The sequence below is a fragment of the Gallus gallus genome, chromosome 3, assembly GCF_016699485.2.
Source record: "Gallus gallus isolate bGalGal1 chromosome 3, bGalGal1.mat.broiler.GRCg7b, whole genome shotgun sequence".
In the NCBI taxonomy this organism is placed as follows: domain Eukaryota; kingdom Metazoa; phylum Chordata; class Aves; order Galliformes; family Phasianidae; genus Gallus; species Gallus gallus.
Genome location: NC_052534.1, coordinates 20,774,210 through 20,795,641, shown reverse-complemented (window position 1 = coordinate 20,795,641; position 21,432 = coordinate 20,774,210). Strand labels below are relative to the sequence as shown.

Below are 21,432 nucleotides of genomic sequence, written 5' to 3'. Positions count from 1 at the left end.
ACTGGAGACAGGGTAGGAAAAAAAATAAATCTTATTTCCTGTTTTGTAAAGCGTTCATTCGAAATTACTTTTAATACATTCCAAAAGTTTGGCCTAGAAATCAACCATCCCGACTTCCCCAACCGAATTTCCCAGATACTCTCATTTTCAAAGATCTGTTATCAAAAAAAAGAGGCAAACTGCAATGTGACATTTTGCAAAAGCAGCCATTACAAGTCTGTTTCACTTCAGAAACAGAAGGGATACTTCTCTAAAAAACACTGCATCTACCATGACTTAGCATCCAAGGCACACACAACTAATGAAATACTGAAACTTTTAAATACTTACAAATTACATCAAAGCAGCACAAGCAACATTGCTCTAATCTTTTTACAGCTGATAAACATGCAAGAAAATCATATGCAAAAACTCTGAACAGCAGTATAGGTGTATGTATTTTAGTGTTTCGTTATGTACACAGTTCATATCCATATCATTCATATCATTCCCCAGAACGTCCAGATTAGCATTTAGCTGAGGTAACTAATTCAACTTGACTCTCCAGTTAAGTCTGTCAAATCTGTAGTACGCCTTGCACGCTGCCTAGTTCTTTCTCTTCAACAGTACAGCATAGCAAACTGGTTCCTTTTTGAAGAAAAGGAGTGTGGTATTTCCTTCTAGAATTTAAAGACATATTCATTCAATCGGTCAATCCAGGGCACAAAAAAAAAAAATAAAAAAAAATCAAGTCAGCATCTCCCATAGGGTAACCTTAAAACAAAAATTCACTAACCAGTTAACTGATTGATGCCTATTTTCTCTCCAGAGTCACCATTGCATTACAAAGTTCTTTTTGACCACCTCAGTGTGATAGGAATTAAAGTAAACTAGCAACTAAGACGACTTGCAGTCTGAAGTCTAAAATAATTATTCAAGGGATTGAGGGTATTAGAATTAAACAGCTTGAATGAGCACAGTCCCTCCCCATTGAGCACTGGGGCACTGAACAACAAAAATTTAGTTTTGCTACAGTAGAAGTCTCTTCAAGTACCAAATCTAGGAAAGAAAAAAAGGAAAAATAATACAATCTGAATCACTTCTAAGGAATATGAAGAGAATGCCGCTTCTATGCTTCTGGAGTAGAGCAGATAGAGCGGACCACCCCATGGGAAGCATGCATTTCACAGTGCCAAAGGATGACCATTTTTCCTGGAAAGCGGCCTGGAAAGGATCAAGCAATTGCAGACGAAACACAAGAACTGCAGAATGGAGATTGAGTCACAAATGCGTGCCTTTGGAAGAGTTAACACAGTTAACTGAGCATTAGCTTCCAGTTGCCAGGAATTTTACTTCTTGAAAATGTTAGAATTTTCTAACAACTCACTGTGCAGAAGGACTTCCATAACCACTACCACAAATGCCTGAAGAGATTCTGCCCCAAGGAACATCAATAGTACTGATCAGGAACAAAGGAATACAGGACTTGAAATGGCTGAACCTCCAAGTTCAGCACACTATGACCTGATGCATGATAGTACAGAAGGCCTTATCAAATCTGAATCAAGTGCTGCCATACACTCTTGCTCACAGAGCATTTTTACAACACAGACAAATCACAGGTTAGATGGCAGGATGATTTAAAAAAAGGGGAACCTTTCCATCTGTAAGCAGCTGGCAAATTGCAAAAGTTGGTCTATTTGTCCATCTGTGCAAAGTAAACCGTTGGCTTCACTGCAGTTTTCATGGAAAAAAATATCTACACCTACTCATGGCAGGCTCCAAATTAACATGGGTTGCTCTAGCAAGTAAGATCAGCAAAGTGGCATAATAAATAAACAATGCCTTCACTTCTAAAATAACATACATCTTCTAGTCAGGGTAGACAGATGAGCAAAGATATACTTCTTATAACACTAAACATATGCATACACATTCAGTTTGTGGACAAAGAGCTCCAGTTGCTGGTGCTTTTGGTCTGTCTAATCCAGAAATGCATGAAGAGCCCTGTACGAAAACAGTTTGCAAGAGTTTTTTCCTCAAGGTTTGGGCATTATCCTTGCCTACCAGGCATCACTTCGTCAGTGGTACAAGGAAAACTGGCTCACACTCATGCAGATGCTGCGGTCTAAACACAGGAACCTGTGAATCCCAAGTGCACTAAGTGAAAAGGCAATCTTTGAAACATGGTAATTCAAAAACTGGACACAAAAACAGTGTGAATTGTTTCTTAAATAAAAAAAAGAAAAGAAAAGAAAAAAAGAGGGAGATGTTCCTCCTGCTGGTTCAGTTGACAATGGAGTCATTCTATACTTGGACTTAGCCATACTCCTAAGACCAGAGCTACACTTGTCTTTTTGTCAGGCAAAACCAGCAGAATTGTCAACACCACCACACTGCTTGCACTCACTAAACCAGCAAATCTCACTCACAAGAATCCAGCGAGACAGGCTCAGTGTTTATTAAAGCATCTGGTTAAGTGGCCAACTAAATATTTATCCTCAGGGAAGAGGCAGAGTTCCAGCTCCTCCGGGTGAAAGCATTAAGCTCTGCTGTCCTGGGGCTCTCACTCAGCCAGCTGTTCCTAGAAGGTCTCTGATCTGAAACTGACTGAACTCAGCTGTAGCACAGTTGGTGAGAAAAGTCCAACCAAGTCAACTGTGGAGGCAAATCAGATGCTGAGCAGGAGTCTCCAGTGGTATCCAACAAGGATAGAGCATCTTCTAGGAAAAAAAGAAAGAAAAAGAACAGCCAAAAATTGCCACCCCTGTGGAGCAGCTCGCCACTCTCTTTGTTTGGGTTTTGGAACACCACAGTGCTGGAGGTACCACTGTGGAGTTGAGCTTCAATGAGTAAATTTGGTTAGAAAGGACCTTGCCCAACACCCTTTGCCGATCTCACTTCCCCTCAAAATAAAGCCACCACAAAGCAAGACAAATTATTACCAAAACACCATAAGATCTGTAAACTTATTTTTTAAAGTTATTAAGAGAACAACAGGAAAAAACAGACATGAAATCTCACAGCAGAGCTGACATTACTTCACTATTTCAAGTAAGTTCACTTACTCTCATTTGAAGGGAAAATGCTACTGTACTGAAAAAAAAAAACTTTTTATAATCTCTACAGATCCGTGCAAGATTATAAGAGGATGCTCCTGACTTCATCCTCCTCCTCTTTTCCTTTCCTCCCCAGTCTTCTTATTCATTTTTACATAACGTTAAGCTTAAGAGCTCAGTTCATTGGGACTGGTAACTGTTCAGCTACATGGACAGATGCTTTGTCAAGAACTTTGCTGAAAGGGATAAAAACAGATTTTACAGTAGTTACATGGCTACGCTCTCTACTGACCTATTCCTGAACCCTGACTCAGTCAGGGAGTGAGCTGCATTCCCCAGAGATCAAACAGAAATATGCATAATCCATTAGATACCGTTTTTCAGTTATGTGTGGTGTAATGATTGACAGTCCTTTGCAACAATATATACAGTTATCTCAAACGCTTTTGCTTTTTGGCAGAAGCTTCAAATATTTTTTTTGTTTATTTCTAAAAAACAGCTTGAGAAACATGTATATATTCCTAACACTAAGGTAAATGTTGGGGTACACCTGGGATCTATTTAAAGATAAGAACAAATGAAAGTATTGAACAAATGTTGTACTTTATTTTTAAAAGAACAGACATTTTCACCTGTGACTGCATGGAGGAGACTTGAAACAGGGTGTTAGCTGTTTTGTGCACAGGGGATTTAATGAAGTTTGGTTTTTCTTCACTCATACATCACAGAAGTCTTTTGCTTCATTGTGGGGAATTCATGAAGCCTCTCTCCAACATGGATTCTTGCAAAACTGCTTTTCTTCCTCAACCAACACATTTAGTGTGGTCTCTCCATCCTACTCAGGTGTCAAGTTGTAGGGATCTTATAGAAATTTAAGCTTTGTCAAAATATCTTTGACCCTTTCATGAAATTTGATTGGTCAGTGACTGGAAAATTGTGAAAAGTCTAAAGAGGGAACAGGACTGTCACAGAATTATTGCATTAGCCTTCTCTCCTCTGTAAGTCATGTCAGGAAGACTAGAGGGTCCGAATAAGAATTGAATTTAAGGTCAGAAAGGTCAGCGTGCATTAACAAGCATCTCAGAGCTTGCCAGTTCCAAAGATTTCTTACATGAGATGCAGAGAGGATGAAGGCACACCTAAGGGTTTGAAGATGCAAGTAATTCTCTCCTAAATAGTTAAAGCAGCAGTGGATGCAACTAGAATCAATCAGAAGGGGAAAAAAATAGAAAAGAGACTCAAGAATACTTCTGTTAAAATATGCTGTACTGTTGAAATCTGAACTTTACAAAATTGGTTGAACACTGCCAAAACTTAGTTTAGAAAAAAAAAGTGGAGAGGGTGATGAAAGAAGGGGAAAGTGTTCCAACAACATCAAAGCATTCTCTTCTGTGTTGTTAAAATATTTTTTCATCTTAAAACACAAACTCTTTGTGCTGACATTTCTTTTTGCATGACACAAACAATTCTGAAAATGAAAGAAAACACCAAAGCAATACAAAGTCTCCATGAAATTGAACGCTGACCAAAACAACTTCCTTTGCTACCCTACTGTCTGATCTCTTTTTCTGGAAAATTTTGAAACTTCAGGCTTCATTCCAAACAGGAACAAAATATATTCTGAAATCACAATATGCTTTGTGAAGAAGAACGTTAACCCACTGATAGAGCTATTGTTTGCAAATGCAGGTGGATCTGTACAGAAAGAATCTTTAGGCCCCACACTGCGCCAACTTGATAAACCACAAGGAATATAAGGAGAATCGCTTCATTCTTTTCATTCCTCTCTGCACTGAAAGGAAAAGGAAATACCTAGCCTCTGTACAGGCACCCTAAAGTATCCCCAGCAAGAAACAGAAATCATTTTCAATTACTGGGAACTCCTCACATCTAAAAGATTAGGGGTAGTGGAGATGCTTCTATATTTTAAAAATACAGTTATAAAAAAAACACCATACAGTCTTCTGGCTCTGCCCTATTCCTGCTGGCATGTTCCTCTGCCTATTCTACAGAAAGACACAGTGAGATTCTTCTCTCCTTATCATTGCTGATCTGAAAAAAATGAGTGTTTGTTTAGCTCTCATCTGCATTAGCTATTCATATGCTACCCTCCAGTTGCCACCATTACAAAGGGGCCTATATAAGTAAATGTAAGTCACTGCAAGATCCAGCAGGACAGACAGACAATATGAAGCAGCTCCCAGGCAATGATTTTCAATCTGTGGTTTGCAAAAGCCTGTAAGTACACAGGATACATAAGGAGTCCACAGAATTTAAGCAAGAAAAGACAGTTCATTTGTGCCACGCATTGGAGGGAGCTTTCTCTCCAAAGGGCTCAACAACACTTCACAGACAGACTCTACAGCAAGAGCTAGAAAATAAAAGATTTTGGTCTTTAATAAGATAAATCTGCGTTGCTAACCTTTTCCAGAAGTACTGTGAATGAAAAAAAAAAAAACCTTCTGTTGTTTCAGATAGCAAGTATTTCAGTTAAACAAAAGAAAGAAAAAACCCACCCTCAAACTTCTACTAGCTGTTCAGCCTACTAACACAATTGCTCCTTGTTGCAGTCAGTTAGTAACAAGAATATATTTGTATCAAGGTATATATTTAAAAGCCTACAGTGTCAATGAAATCAGGGTTTCACTCAGATAAACATGACTGCAACGTGGCATATCAGAATTTTGCATACTCAGAAAGTAACACCCATCATTTTCTAAGAAAAGAAGAAACCTTGTCCTCATACTATGAAGAGCTCTCAAAGCTACAATGAAAGACCAATAGCACAACACTCTGGGTGCCACTCTACTGTTAGTTTTCATGCAACCAGAAGACATTTGTCTGAGCTCCAGCTGTTGATCATACCTGGCCAGCTCTAAAAGTAACACAACTCAAATGAACAAGGACTGACTGAACTAAATGACGTAATGGCTTCGGTTGGAAAGGACCTTAAAGATCACCCAGTTCCAGCACCCCCTGCAACACGCAGGGCTGCCACCCACTAGATCAGGCTGCCCTGGGACCCAATCAAGCTGGCCTTGAACCTCTAGGGATGGAACATCCACAGCTTCTCTGTGCAGCTGTGCCAGTGCCTCACCACCCTCTGAGTAAAATAAATTCCTCTAACATCTAACCTAAATCTCCCCTCTTCTAGTTTAAAACCAATTCCCCTTGTCCTATCACAATCAGACTGTGTAAGAAGTTGGTCTCCCTCGTGTTTACGTAAGCTCTTCTCAAGAACTGGAAGGCCACAATGAGGTCCCCCTGGAGCCTTCTCTTTTACAGGCTGAACATGCCCAGCTCCCTCAGACTGTCCTTATAGGAGAGGTGCTCCAGCCCTCTGAGCATCTTCATGGCCCTCCTCCAGATGTGTTCCAACAGCTCCACGTCTTTCTCGTACTGAGGCCCCCAGGCTTGGACACAGTACTCCACATGGGGCCTCACAAGGGCAGAGCAGAGGGGTACAATTCCTTCCCTCATTCTGCATCTTGTGATGCAGCCCAGGATACAGCTGGCCTTCTGGGCTGCAAGCACATGCTGCTGGCTCATGTCCACTAAAAATGTGTCAAGTTATAAAGTGACAGATGGCCTTTCCCGGTTACTCTTACCTCACGTAATTCCAGCCTCTGAGCAACAGCTTCCAAGCACTCCTGCCCTGTGCTCTCCACGGAGAGAGTGCACTCGATGACATTGCTGTCCAGCAGACGGATCCGTGTCACAAAGCAGTTCTTGCTCAAGACATTGTAGCGTCTGGTCCGTCGTAGTTTCAGCCCGAAAGGCATGGCTGTTGGCCGAGAAGGTTGTCTCTTCCCTTTACTCTTCTAAGAGTATCAGCACACTTGTCGACTTGCCTTGAAGGCCTCTTCAATTGGCACTACTCTCCTCCAGAAATGGAGGTGGCTGTCCATTCCCAGGGCAGGCTCCAAGGAACTCCTGTGAAATACATACAAGTGAATAGAGTTAGGTGTGAAATATGATGTTCCCAAAGATCAGCAGAACAGAAGACCGTTTAAGGGATAACAGTCACGTTTAAACCCATTAACAAACACCTCTACACCTATGACTGTCAGGCAATCAAGACATCTCCCAAAAGAACACATTCTACAACAAATCTTTCAAAAATTCTATCTTGGTGCTGAATTTAAGGCATAAACTTCATTGCAAAGTCATTCTATGAGAAGCTCAATGAAAACTGCAACTCTACAAGGCAAACATGCAGAGGTGCTAACTTTCCCACCATTAGCCCACCACAGGGGTCTATAACACAATCTTCAAGTTAGGTTTTTGGTGTCCTCAGGCAAGCTTTGAAAGCTAGCTTAAGTAGCTAAGGAACAGAGGAATTTAAAAGAGGTGAGAGTTTGAAAGACAGAAGTCTGGATGCAGTCAACAGGAAATGCATGCGCTCAGCACTTAAGAAATATCAGCCCTGAAGCATGCATGTGAAAGGCAAGAAGCATCCAAGACATTACAGAAAAGGTTCCTCTGAGGCAATTCCTAACATTTTGCTCCTTTCCAGCTCCAAAGCCGTTCTGCATTTCACCCTTTCAGGTAGAATGAGCAACTGTCAGATGTCAGAGAGGAGAACAAAACCAAGTGGGAGAAAGAACACCTATTCTGGACATCAGTTTTTACTACTCCTAAATTTATCAAGAAGGCACACAACTGTTAAGCCAAAATACAAAGCAGACAAAAGAACTAAAGATACAGATTAATGACACCTAAAATGCTATGATCCTTTTTATTTTTATTTTTTCTTAATTTTAGATAAGATCAAGTTCCATTTAAATCATAACAAAGCATTTGTACGGGCACAACCAGATTCACATCATTTTCCACATGCAGGCAGGAATGAAACAGACGAAAAAAGAAAAACAACCACAGAAATTACTTGCTACCAAGCCTTCCTGGTTTAGCTTGAATACTCTGGAGAAAGTGATGGAAGAGTGCTAACAATGGCACTTAGAAGTCCACTTCTCTTAAATAATACTGAAAATAAAAACTAGCTCCTATTTCTTCTTAAGAGACACAACAGAAAGCATTGCCAGCGGAGTGTGCATCATTTAGCTGAATGTGACATTTCAGATAGATAGTACACTGCCCACATGTACTGTTTGGCATAGAACTGGATGAATCAGTTTTTCATGAATGTAGTTGCTATGGAGATTATTAGAAGTAGCCCAGTTGACTACAGGGATTATTGTTATACTCAAAACATAACTATCACGTATTTAATCAAGAATATTTTCTACAGCCAATATAACTTGTCATTCATTAGGGGGTCAGGGCAACACAATCCAAACCAAAGTCACATAAAGAAAAACACAAGCAACTCCTCACTATTTGGGTGTGCAACTACTCTGGTAATTTGCTAGCTTTACCACAGAAACACCTACAGACTCAGAGAAGGGACACGTCCCATTTGACAGAGGTGCAAACAAACTGATCAGATTAGTTGCTGTACTTTCTCATTTCTAACTTTTGTGAGCAAAAACATAATTTAATATTTTCAGGATTGCATGAGAGAGTTGTTATACTGTGCACCATTGTAATATCAGAAGCCATCAAACATTAATGAATTCATCCTCAAAACAATCTGATGAGGCAGGGACATATTAACTATGATTCAGAGAAGAGGAATTGAAACAAACATCAGCCAGCTTGTCCAAGATCACTGGGAGAACACAGCAGATCCATATACTAAAAAGCAGGTCAGCCTATGCTTTAACCCCTAGCTAACTATTTGGCAGCTATTTTTCCTACGAATCTATCCAAAACCACAACACGAACTTGAACGGTGGGAAGAATGAAAGGAAATTACAAAGAATTAAGGGTGTGGAGGACTATATCTTATCAAGAACAGTATTTTTGTTCAGTCTCTGGCTTTGCAGATAATTTTAAGTGGGACACAGAGGGTTTTAGCCAGCCATCTAAAAAGTAACATTATACTCCATAAAAATTGAACAATCCAACTCTTTAATGATCCACTATCCCAGAAGACTTGCATATAGACATTCTGGTCTGAAATAAAACCACCAATTCCCACACAAGTGAGAATGTTAACAGGACTACAAATTAATTGTTCTATCATCTGGTTTGCTTATGTAAATAAGGGCAATATTTCCTCCACTCTTCTAGAAGCAATAAAGTAACAGGAATTTTTTCTGAAGTCTATTGCGGGCCAACAGCTGGTCTCACTTTCTACAGATGCAGACATACAAATGGGTTAATGCCTTTGTGTTACACTTTGTGTAACATGATTTGGGTTACATTTTTATTTCACACAAATATACAAGAGAGCATGATGTCAGCTCTGCCATATGAAACATCACAATTGGGATGATAAGGCTGAGACAACATCAACTGGCTCAAATCAGACTAGCCTTTAACAACTGTTAATTCTGAATTCAATGCAAATGTCTAACTTTCCCATTTACACACTTTCTGGATTTTGGACCACCTTTACTTTTTGATTTTCTGTTAGGCTGTCACTTTTAGTGTTTCTGTTAAGCCTTCAAAGTAAGATCTCAAAGGCCCAGATCACTTACAGATTCCTAAATCAAACAGAGTAATATGCTTCATTATGCTTGTATAATTTCAAAAGCGTGAGGACTCTCAATTTTCACTTGTAGAATTTTGTAGACAACTGAAAAAGGAGAAGGCTGGAAACAGAAGGGTTCTGGTCTGCCAAACGGAGTGCTGAGTTTTTCCACAAATAGAGCTCTTCACCTGAAAACTTGCCAGAAAGCTTGCCAAAAAGTTAAGCATAAACCCATCACTCCTCAGAATGCAAAAGGGAGTCAACTGTGCCTACTGAACAAAATATTAACATCTCTACTATGGTCAAGTTTCCAGGTACCATATAGAATCTGTGCCTTGTTCTCAGACATACAGTGAAAATATGACTCTTGCTCAAAAACTTGTATGTTGATGGTGGGCAGTACTCTGTTAAGCAAGTAGGTCCATGAAGACAGCAGAGACATGAGACCTACTCCTGCCCATGGCAGAGGGTGAATTTTTAGGCAAAAGATGGGTTCAGGAATTCAGTGACACACCTTTGCTTCATACACACTTCCATGTCAGGCACCGTTTTGTCAGACTGCTCCTCTGCTGTCATCTGTCATACAGCAGCAAAGTGTAATGGAATATTGGTGGGAAGGTTTAAACTCTACTACCAAATCATCAACATATGGCTCTGATGGCGTGGGCCAATGTATTAGAAGAGGCATTACTTTCAGAGCAGCTCTCATATAAGTATTAACCTGTTTGAGCAAACTAAGAAAAAAAAATGAAAAGTGAGCCAGCCCATTTGCTAGCATGAACACTTAAATCCTATTTCCTATACTATATATTTGAAAAGGCCATGTGGATAAAATTAATGGCTATGGAACACAGTAAAGATAAAGAATAAAAAGACTTAACACAGAATAAAAATCCAACTTTTAACCCACAATCACGTTTCAAACATAACCTAAGTTCTCTTAACAGCTTTCACTAGAAAACAGCTAAAATAGGGAGTCTCAGTTAAACCATTGCTATGACCACATGAAGCCACCAGTACTCAAAAATCAAGCTAACATTTTACACCCTTTCCAAATCTGAAAAATCAAAACTAACCATAAGTACAAAAAAAACCTCCCATTTCTCTGCTCTACCAATGTCATCTGGAGCTGGCTGGATTTTCCTAGTAGTAGTTTTTACAAGGCAGATTGAAGGGACAAAGGAAAACAGCTCAATATTTCACAAGGAAGAGGTCATGTGACAGAAGCTCCTTTGTGTGATGAGGGACACTGCTCCATTAGCATAGCATTCACTTGCTACCTTAAATTTATTTAAAGCCAAGAGAAAGGAAAGGCCAATAAATAATTAAGGCCAATATAACTCTCAGCATATTTGCAAGCATGTGACTTGCTCCTCTATTCCAGACTTCACATATAGGAGTTAATATATATAATGATCCTTATGGGTCCCTTCCAACTTGGGTTATTCTACAATTCTATATACTATTGTACTACATTCAAAGGAAAGTTAAAAAAATAATAATAAAACAGCATCTGATACAAAATGCACTTAAAGTAGAATGCGTTCTCTCACTTCACTGGCTTTTGTATGCAATTTTTGAAACTCCAGGAAGAAAGCAATTACTGTCAAACAGCAGCCTGTATTTACCAACAGCACCTGGCTCCCTTCCAGCATTCCTGGCCCAGCAGGAGCAGCAGCACACCTCACACAGCTATGTAACCCTGGGCTGGGCATGAAACCGCAGCACTTGGTGTGCACTCACGTGGGGTGCAGCCTACGGTTTGAGGGAAGAGTAAAAATAACAGTGTTAGGGAGACAGGATGTGCGGCACAATCCATCTACATTTCACTGAGCTCCACCTAGGAGAGGACATCTCTTCCTGTGAAACAGCCTCCTCTCATGGAGAGGCCTCTAGGCACCTAGCAATCACCTACATGCACGCAGGGTGGCCAAGAACTCCCTGGGGGCTTTTAAAGCAGAAGACAAAAGCTATTGTTAATATCACTGTGCATCACCAGATGCATCATGGGACACCAGTACAAAGTGAGAGAAGATGATCTCAGCATTTCTACTTTCCCAGCTCCAGTCCAAGTTTCCCTTCCCAGTCTTCCATCAGATCCATCTACCATAACAGATTTGTATTTAAGTTACTGTGCACTTTCCCTGTGTCCTAGGAGTCAGATTCTACTTTCACTAGTACGCCATCTACAGTAGTTCAACTCTTATTCAAGTAAAAAGAATAATTCTGATTCTGACCAAAGTTCTACCCTTGTTTTCTTCACTTTTGATGACATACCTGCATAAATGTCATTAGAGATGTTCTTTTTATCCTATTCTCCTCTACTAGAGCAACTTTTTCTGGTGTAAAAACATCTTTATTATGCACCCACTAAGCAGCTCCGTGGGGATTTAGTGGATCAAAGTCCATTAGGCAAACACATAATTACTCTTGTGTATCTAGGGGAAGAAGCATCAAGTATTTTTGTGGACCTCACTATACCAGTGTCCAACAAACAGTTTCTATCACATAAATGACATGAGCTTCCCAAACTGCAATATACTGCTTTACCCATTATCTTCTCACTTTTTCCTCCAGAATACTCTCAACAAACAGGTCTTCCTAATGCAATTATTGATGATGGGCTCTTTATGAGTTACTTTAAGGAGTCAAGGCAGTAGCTGAACTGCATAAATGAGCTAATGACACATGGCTTGCCTCTCCAGTAAGTGTTAATCCATAATACTTGTAACAAAGCTGGAGCTTTTACCACTCACAAATGTGTCTTGCAGAACTCTGTTCCTTAAAACAAAAGCAACAAAGTCCAACCCAAGCACACACCACCCAGTCCAGCTGTAGTTAATGCCACACTATACCTCTGTGCTATGGCATGCAGCTCCACAGGGCACAGCACTGAGCCACTCAGAAGAACAGGATAGTTTTCAGCTTGGTCAGTCAACTGAAATAGCTTGTGGCTGACTCCAGCATGAGAAGCAATGTTATTTTACGTGCAGTAGCGAGTTGATTCAAAATGCACCACTTTTTTTTCTTTTTTAAATTCTTTTTCCCCCAAACTAAGCAATTCATTCTAGAATTAGATGCCTGTTAGAACGGTGAAGATTGCAAAATGTAGATGGAACACATTTTCTATACAGACAGACCACTCAGAGGAATTGCTGTATTTTGGTGCACCTTTCTTGCAGACTGGATATGACTGCTGCTGTCCCTGAAGTACCACTTTTCAGAAAAAGCTCCTTAACTCTTACTAACCACATCCTAGCAATCAACGATCAGGCAAAACTAACTACTGCTGGCAGAGTAAACTATTTAAAATAAATTGTTTTCAACTGACTTGAAACTTATCAGAAACTTTGATTCTTGTTCATATTTTACTTCAGTGGTTAAATTTGGTAGCAATGTTTATTGCTACCACTCAGTTCTTTCCAGAAGTCATCCTTGTGAAGAGGTTTCCACTCCTTCGGGCTGACTAGAGCTACAGTCGTTATGAGAGATTACATTTCCTGCTAAACGTGATTGATAGTCATGCAAAAAACATTATAAAAACAGCAAAGGATATGCTTAATAAAAAACAGGAAAATTTCCTAGTGTTTTTCCATTATTCTCTCATGTTACAAAGACAGCAGTAAAACCACAAATAAAAGTTTTAAACATACCATAAGACAAAGAACAGAAGTGGCAATTCCAGTAGAGCCAAGTAACTGAATCAGGAATGGAGCAAAATTACACACACTACTATATTCACACTAGTGAAATGTGCACTGGTTCAAACTGGGGCCAGTAGTTCTGTAACTCTAAACAAGGCAATAACATTTTGTTTGAAATAACAAGAGAAAACAAGCAAACACTTCAGACATCACTGGACTTGACAATCCAAGCGAGTCCCTCCCACATAAGGATATTCTATGATTTTACAATCACCTATCCTGTTTTGGTGAGCACCAGACAAAAATATCTACTTCAAAGAGCTGGCCCTGGAGCTACGTAGGCTCTATGTGCTACCAGCATGCCTCTGCACACTGTGGCCTCCAGCATCTCCAGCTGTGGGATGATCGCAGAGTTCTCTGCTCCCAGTACACCAGCACTGAAGTGCAGGCATCGGCTCAGCATCCTATTGACTCCCCATTTCTTCATCACACCATGGACTGACTAAAAAAGAACAAAATATGGTCCTCTGCATGCACTTATTACCAGTGTGATATTTCCTCTCCTTCTTTTCAACTGCTTCACACAAGCTGAGTTTCTACAACTTATACTCAAGCAAAAGAAAAGGCAGCAGTAATGCCTGCATACCTCCCATTCTCCTTTGTTTTCCTTAGCATAAAAACTTGGAAAGTTACAAAGTCTTTCAACTGGGACAACTTGGGTTATAATTACCATTTTCCAAAAATGCATCAGACTACCTCCAACTTTTAAGAATGCAGAAGTCAAAAAGGCACCAATCTAATATACTGAGATCATAATATATCAGGCTCTTTGGCCCATGAGGAAAGAAAATATTTTCTTAAAAACCTGTGCTGTAAAACCTAAAGGATCACATGTACAAACGGGGAGAGGGGAAAGATCAGCAAGAAACACTCAATTTGCATCAAATCCAAAGTAAACAGTGCAGTGGCCCCTCCAAACCACAAATCTGCACTTTCCATGGGAGAAAGAGAACCAAAGCTCTGACATCAAGTGAAGCAAGACCCATATCTGCAAGCTTACAGTAAGCATAAAACTTTGTCCAGTTTCTTGAAGTTTAGAGTAGTCATTTACATCCCAAGAGAGACTCAGCAAATCCCATTCCGGTAAGTAATGTGAGGGGAGAAGTGTGGCTGCAGATAAGCAACAAGAGCCATATCTGATTTGGGGTGGGGGAGTAAGAGGAAAGGGAAGAGAGGGACAGAGGGAGAGGAAAAATAATAGTAATAGTCACAAAAATCACATGCACTGTACATCCTAACCCACAAATAGGCATGTTTAGTTACATAAGTAGATATCTGATGTCAGATCACAACATGAACTTCTGAACTTGCAAAGAAGAAAGCATCTCCACTACTCAATGTATTAAAATGTCAATGCTACAGTATGCTGAAAAAATTCAAGTTCTGTCAAAGAAGGATTATACTGTGGGCACACGCATGAAGAAATTAAATCTTATCTTTGCTGAATATAGGCCTTGATGTAAATCATGCAACCAGAGCCTATGAATAACAGCATCTGTTTCAAAAACAGAACAGAAAAACACCTCATCTGAAATACAGAGTAGCTGGCGGAAATGAGCTAACGGTACTTTTTTTTCCTGTATTAAAGGATTATTTTCCAGTGCCCTCTGCGTGGGCTTTAACACTGGCCTGAAGCAGACAAAATACTTAGGAGTAAGATTTATTGCCAAAATGGGAATTTTCTTTGAAATGACTGACTTTTCTGAGCAGCATCGCAGAATTTGAAACCTTCAATGGGACCAGTCTCTGAGCAGCTCTCTGTGTTCCTCCTTCATCTCTGTTGAACATTATCCTGATAAACAGTACTTGAAAACAATTACCTGGATATCACCATGTTAGATGGTACACAAGAACTAAGACATTAACAATAGATATCGTAAGTTTTTTTCCCCTACTAATTTTAAACAGGGAAACTGACACACTTCAAATACCAGGCAAGCCCAACAATATGAACCCTTCGCCACATGTATGTTTTGCAAAAGCTTTCAAAGCACCTTGGGAGGAAAACTATGACTTTACTTTCACAGTATTTCAGAAGGATGCTAAGTGCATTTACAGCAGTAGGAATTGTACAGACAGTAATCTCATACTGTTTCATCATTCAAAAGTGTATTTTTGTTGTTATAAGCATTGTAATAGATTTATTGAAATTATTTCTTGTAACTCACCTTTCATCATTAATTCTACTTAATAAAACAGCTTTGCACAAAAGGTGAATAAAATTGTATTATCTTTAGAAAGCAAAATACAAGTTGTAGCTTTATGTAAAAAATATGAAGTATGTTTTAAAAACTATGGCACATTATCCTTTGCTCAGCTTTTTGAAGCACAGTAATAGTGCTTCAAAAATACCTTACCATCCTTCTTCCTAAGTCTGTTTGGGCTAAGTATTTGCCCTTTACATATGATGATAACTTTATTTGGAATCATACTTGAAGTTATCAGCTTTTAATGAGATTAAAGCCTACTTCTTAACTAACCCTATAAAAGAAGGTAGCTGTTTTCAAACACACAAGGGAAAAATGTTCTGCAGAAACTTCTACTGGGTTATGAGCTAAAAATAAAAACTTAACATCTAACATCTCCTTATTTTGCTGCTCTTTTCAAGCAACTCAAAATTAAGACTAATTAGTCCGACTTTTAGTTCTCATACGAAAAATAGTAAAAAAGTTACTCAAATTTAAGCTACATGCTTTATAAATCTTATAAAGATTGGATCAAAACACAACTTGCACAAAATCAAAACATTTTCTGTATCACTACAGGTGGGTGTACTTGTATGTGCATATGAAGTGGCACAAATACGTCTTTGATCCACTGTAGCAGTCACTGAAGTGTTACTGAATGCAAGCAAAGAAAAATACCGCGTTATTATGCAATTTTATCTTCCTGTAAGTAGGTATGAGACTTAACCACCAAAACAGAAGGCGGAATCAATGAGGAAAAAAAAAAATTGGTTGAACAAGCTTTCTGTACTTACCCTGTTCTTGTTTGGCACCACATACTTGGACTTGGAGAAGCCTACTAAGACAAGGCATCCTGTCATTTACACTTGGCATTAACTGGAATTGTGGGAGAAGCATGAGTCAGAACACCCACCACCAAAACAAGTGGAGAAAGCCCATGTGATTATAGTCCTTCCTGTTACTCTGCCTCTGGTTAGTGAATTGGAAGCACCTCATTTCTTTAACTTGAAGCCTGACACCCACACTCCTCTGCAGCTTAATGTGAAGGAGAAAGGAGACAAGCACTTCCCACTGGTGCCCAGTGAACTGGCACTTCATCTGAGGTTTTGATTACTGCTGAAGTTCACCATTTCCATTTTCTATCACAAGTCTCTGAGACAAATTCGCTGAGAATTAAATGTGTTTTTTTTTTTTTAATGTATATATATATGTACATATATATATATTTATATTTATATGAAATTACTAGCTGTGCTTTTGAAAGAGTTACTAAGGACTAAATGACCATGGGGCAATTATTCACAGTATTGATGCCAGGGATGAAGAGACAGATAAAGCCACCACAAAGACCATGCAGAGTAAGGAATGAGAAACTTCCACAAATTGTTGACAATCCCCATGAAGTGTGATTCAGCTCAGAGACAGCAGCAGATCTGCTCCTCTCTCTAGATACCTACAATGAAAACAGGAAATCTGACTCACAGAATGGTTTAGGACCCTTAAAAAATTAAAGAGTCCTTAAGGACTACCTAGTCCAACCCCCCAACACATGAAGGGCTGCCACCCATCCGATCACATTGTGCCACAGCCCCAATCCAGCCTGGCCTTGAATGCCTCTGGGGATGGGGCATCTACAGCTCCTCTAGGCAGCCTATTCTGGCACCTCAGTAGCCTCAAAGTGAATCCTCACTTTTAAAAGTGGCATTTACCCACCTTAGTTTAAAAGCATTACCCCTTGTTCTACCAAGACTTTCAGCTCTCCATTTCCAAATTCACACTTGATCTATTTAAGAAAAGAAGAACAAAAGAGTCCTCCTCCATCATGACAATGTTAGAGCATTCCCCTTTGGCTAATGTACGCCAGCCTACAGCACAGATGCTGTCCAACCTACAGCGTAAGGACCATCTGTACAAGATGGATGTGGGAAGCAGAAGAGCAGCAAAACTCTGCTGCAGCTCACACTGAGGGCAGAGGATTGCTGGAAAGAGAATGAAGTGCCCATGAAAGAAAGCACGACTTGTGTGTCGCCAGCCACCCCCACACTGCTGAATGCAGGACAGTCAGTCCAAAAGTATTTTCAGTGCCTAAATATAACACAGGCATTCACAGAGCATAAACAGGAGAATCCCTGTGAAGGGCTATCTTCAAAACAACATCCATTTCTAAGTCAGACTCAAGTTCAAAGTCATATACTGGCATGCTCAACTCAGTACATCCTTGCAAGAATAATGAATTTATTGCTATTGTACCCATCTATTTTTTATAAAGTCTCTGGAAGCAAAGAACATGAAGTGTCCTTAAAGAACTACTCATACATCCTTGTGCTTCTCATCGGTCCCAGCCCAATTCGATGGAACACTGTCACTTCCTTATGGGATACCATAACCCCAGCTTTCACTGGTTTGGGGGTATGTACTTAATGGCTGCCAAGCTGCTACATTTCTTCAGTCTTTTTTCTAAAATTTGATATATAAACTTGTCAGTGTAAAATACGTGTGGCCCTTAATAATACAGTTTATGCCAAAAATAACATAAATCTGTTAAAAGCAAAGCCTAGAATGGGAATGCTTATTAAAAAAAAATACACCTTCAAGAAAGAGGGAGGAAAAAAATATGGAGTTCTGAAGAAAAGTTAGCAGATTAAAAAAAAAAGGCAGTAACAAAACAAACCAACTAACCAACAACAAACAGTAAAGCCGCACACAGAAGACTACGAAGTAATCTCAGAAGAAAATTTAAAAGACATCACAAGAATCCTGTTTCTTATCCTTGATCTTCCTACTCCATCAGGTGTTACGATAAAGGAAACCCAAAATTACTGATTTCCAAATAAAGCATTCCTGAGGAGCATCAAACACACTGTTATGAAAGGATGTGCTCCTTTTTCTGTCTCCTTTATCCCATTAGAACAGTCCACTCCTGCAGGACACAAGCTGAACTCTTAAAAGAAGCAGGCATTTTGAGTCCTTCCTGCAGCGAGTCTGTGCCATCCTGGAAGAGGCGGCATCCTTCACTAGCTACTTGTGACAGATGAATTGCAAAATCCCTCATTACTAGCTCTAAGCACTTGAGTAAAGAAGTCAGGAAGTGGTGGCATGATGTAGGCACTGGAAGATGCACGTTCTGACACAGACAAGCGCAGCACAAATCTTTTACCATACTCTCACAAATGGAAATAAATAAAGGCAGCCACAAGACCAAATCCACATTGCACAATACTTCCTCAGGCCACCGGGCTAAGTAATTGTTTGCTGCTTAGTAGGACTCAAACAGCAACCCTATCCTTGCCACGAGGTATGAAAGTATTCAGCTTTAAAAGAAAAGCTTTTTTTCCTCCTGTGAATTACAGCAGATATTTGTTTGCTGAGTAGGAAAAATGCCCATGACTTTGCCTGGCATAAAGAAGAGAAGGAGCGGGGAAAAAGAAAATTGGTTGTCAGAGATAACCAAAGAACTCAGTGATAGGGATTTCATCTGCACAGATAGGAAAGGGCAAAAAACTTTCAAATGTCTGATTTGTACTCTGAAGAAGTAAAACAGTGGGTAGCATGAATTCCATGCCAGATTCTTCTTCTCAACTCCTTTGCCTGTTAAAGCTGCACTTTTGTGCCCTCACTCATCGTTTCTCTTCTTTTTTTATTTTTATTTTTATTTTTTTTTACTCAATTCATGCAATTTGTCTTCTAAAAACTAAAACTAAAAAAGCCCAAAATCTGAGACTTGTATCACCAATACAAAAACAAAGCTACACCTCAACCTAATTTATCTTCTGGCTCCTTAAATACAGAGGTCCAACATTATCCATTTTCAAGAGTTAGACAAATCCATTTACATGGGTTATTATTCAGAGACTGAGTGAGTGCAATTATGCCATTCCATGACAATAACTTTACATTAGCATACTGCTACTATCACCTCCTTCAGGTTCAGTTCTGTTCCTCCAGTACCTCACAGAGGTGAGAATGATGTATTTGTGTAGAGATGGGAAAAATATTACAGTATTTTCAATAAGTTTACACAGCAAAGAAGTTGGAATTAAGTCCTCCTGCCACAGTAGATGCCAAATAGCTTCCCGATTTCTCATTTGTTTCTCCATGGAACAGTTGCATGTATCTTGGGTATTTTAGAAAACAAAGGGAACTATTTTTATAGCCAAAAAACAGCAATATATTACACTGCTTCATACCAGTAAAGCATTTTCAATGGTCATAGCTATCAGTGGGGTCTTAAACATGAGAAAAGATTGCGTGGGATCTTGAGAATTGAAGAGAGGTGCTCAGGTACACTACCTACATTAAAAAGTGGTCCACATAATTAAGAAGGTTTGAATACTCTTTTTCAGCTGGAGAAAAAGAGACAAGAATGACAATAAACATTTCTCAAATGGCGTTAAAATTACATGCCCTTGCAGCATTCCATATATAGCTAGCTCCCCTAGATAGGGTGGTACCCTAAATACTGCACAATGAAAACAGAGGAAAAGTCTGGCTACAGACATAAGTACAAACCCACTTTTATAAGTATTGTTTTCCTTCTACAGAAGGAAGAGTGAAATGCTCCATGTAACATTTTATTCTGTAAATGAAGAATACTGTTTACAGGCTTCCTGTAGTGGAATGGACGTTTCTTTTCCATAAGCAATTTAAACTGCCAAGTTTAAACAGAGAAAAATATTATATGTAACCATGGATATCTAAATTTAGAAAGATAAACAGTTCTCCTGCTGGAGGGGGGGTAGGATGGTAAGAATTGTTATTAGAAGTCATACAGAAAGGAACTGTGACAGTACGTGATGTGCACAGGAGGTAAGGACTAAGCTGGGCAAGTGCCCACGAGGGAGACAAGGCTTCTGTAAGTGCTGCATCTGAAATACAACTGACTACAAAAAACATCACATCTTACTGTCAGCTTCATGAGCTCATTTTCTTTTCAGTTGAAAAGCTTTGAGAAGGGTAACACCACCACCAGTCTTTGTAGCCACTTTCAAGTTCAATGCCGTAAGAACAGAGTGGCATTATTATAATGTCTGTATATAATTCAGATATATAATTTTCCCAAAGACACTCTGGTTTTGGCTAGAAGTCTTCACAGACTTAGCTGGGAGATTCTTCCGTCTAGAATCTGAAGCAGAGAGCATCTAGATAGTGGTACCGCATGCAAAAATACCCTCGTCAGTTACTATTATACTCCTTGTAACCCCAAAAAGAATAAAATCCAATATCTGAAATGCACTGTGAATATCCTAAGGTAAAACACAAAAAAAGAAAAAAACTGCAAGTGGCTGTTGAATCTTGCTTCTTTTCTAAGAAAACAAAGTCACGGGTCTCAAAACAAATACCTGGATAAAAATGCAGATGGTTTGGAACACTGTAATCAGCCAACAGATCTGCTTGAGGAAGCAATCCCTCCAGGAAACAAAGAACATCCTATTGTCAGCTACAGTGGAAAACAAATTTAGTTCAGATCCTTCACGAATCCACTAGAGAAGAAGAAAGTCATAGCTGTATGTATATCAAGGTACATCTTAAGACACAAGAACTACAGTCTTCTTAAACTGAAACAGTTAAGTGAATCTACATATTCAAGTAAAGAATGCAACCTCTAAAACTCTATTTCATTCTTAAAATGCACTATTAATTACATCCTTGGAAACAAGAATTGCTCTCTCTCCTTCAGAACCAAAATCTGCTATGCATTTCTGATCACTTGTCTAGAATCAGCAGACATGCACCCATCCTAAAGTCACGTGGACATGAAAATTTTGTTTGTTTTGTTTTCCCATCTCTCACACATAGAAATTCCTCACAGGATTATACCAATCACAACTACTTATAATGATAAATCAAATTTGTGATCTTAAAATGATCTTAAACACTTTTTTTTTTTTTAATTTCTTGACAACGTTGTTAATATAAGACAAGAATCTTATCCAGGAGGACAAAAAGAGGAAATGATTACATTATCA

The 21,432-nt window shown here is 39.3% G+C and overlaps 1 protein-coding gene across 1 annotated transcript in view; it reads right to left on the bottom strand.

Moving 5' to 3' along the window:
• Positions 1-21,432, bottom strand: part of PTPN14 (protein tyrosine phosphatase non-receptor type 14) — a 109,840-nt gene that overhangs the window by 65,610 nt on the left and 22,798 nt on the right. Inside the window, exon 2 of the mRNA XM_419419.7 lies at positions 6,647-6,971. Within this exon, the coding sequence (XP_419419.4) occupies positions 6,647-6,820 (174 nt within the window). The 5' untranslated portion in view covers positions 6,821-6,971. The remainder of the gene's footprint in view (positions 1-6,646; positions 6,972-21,432) is intronic.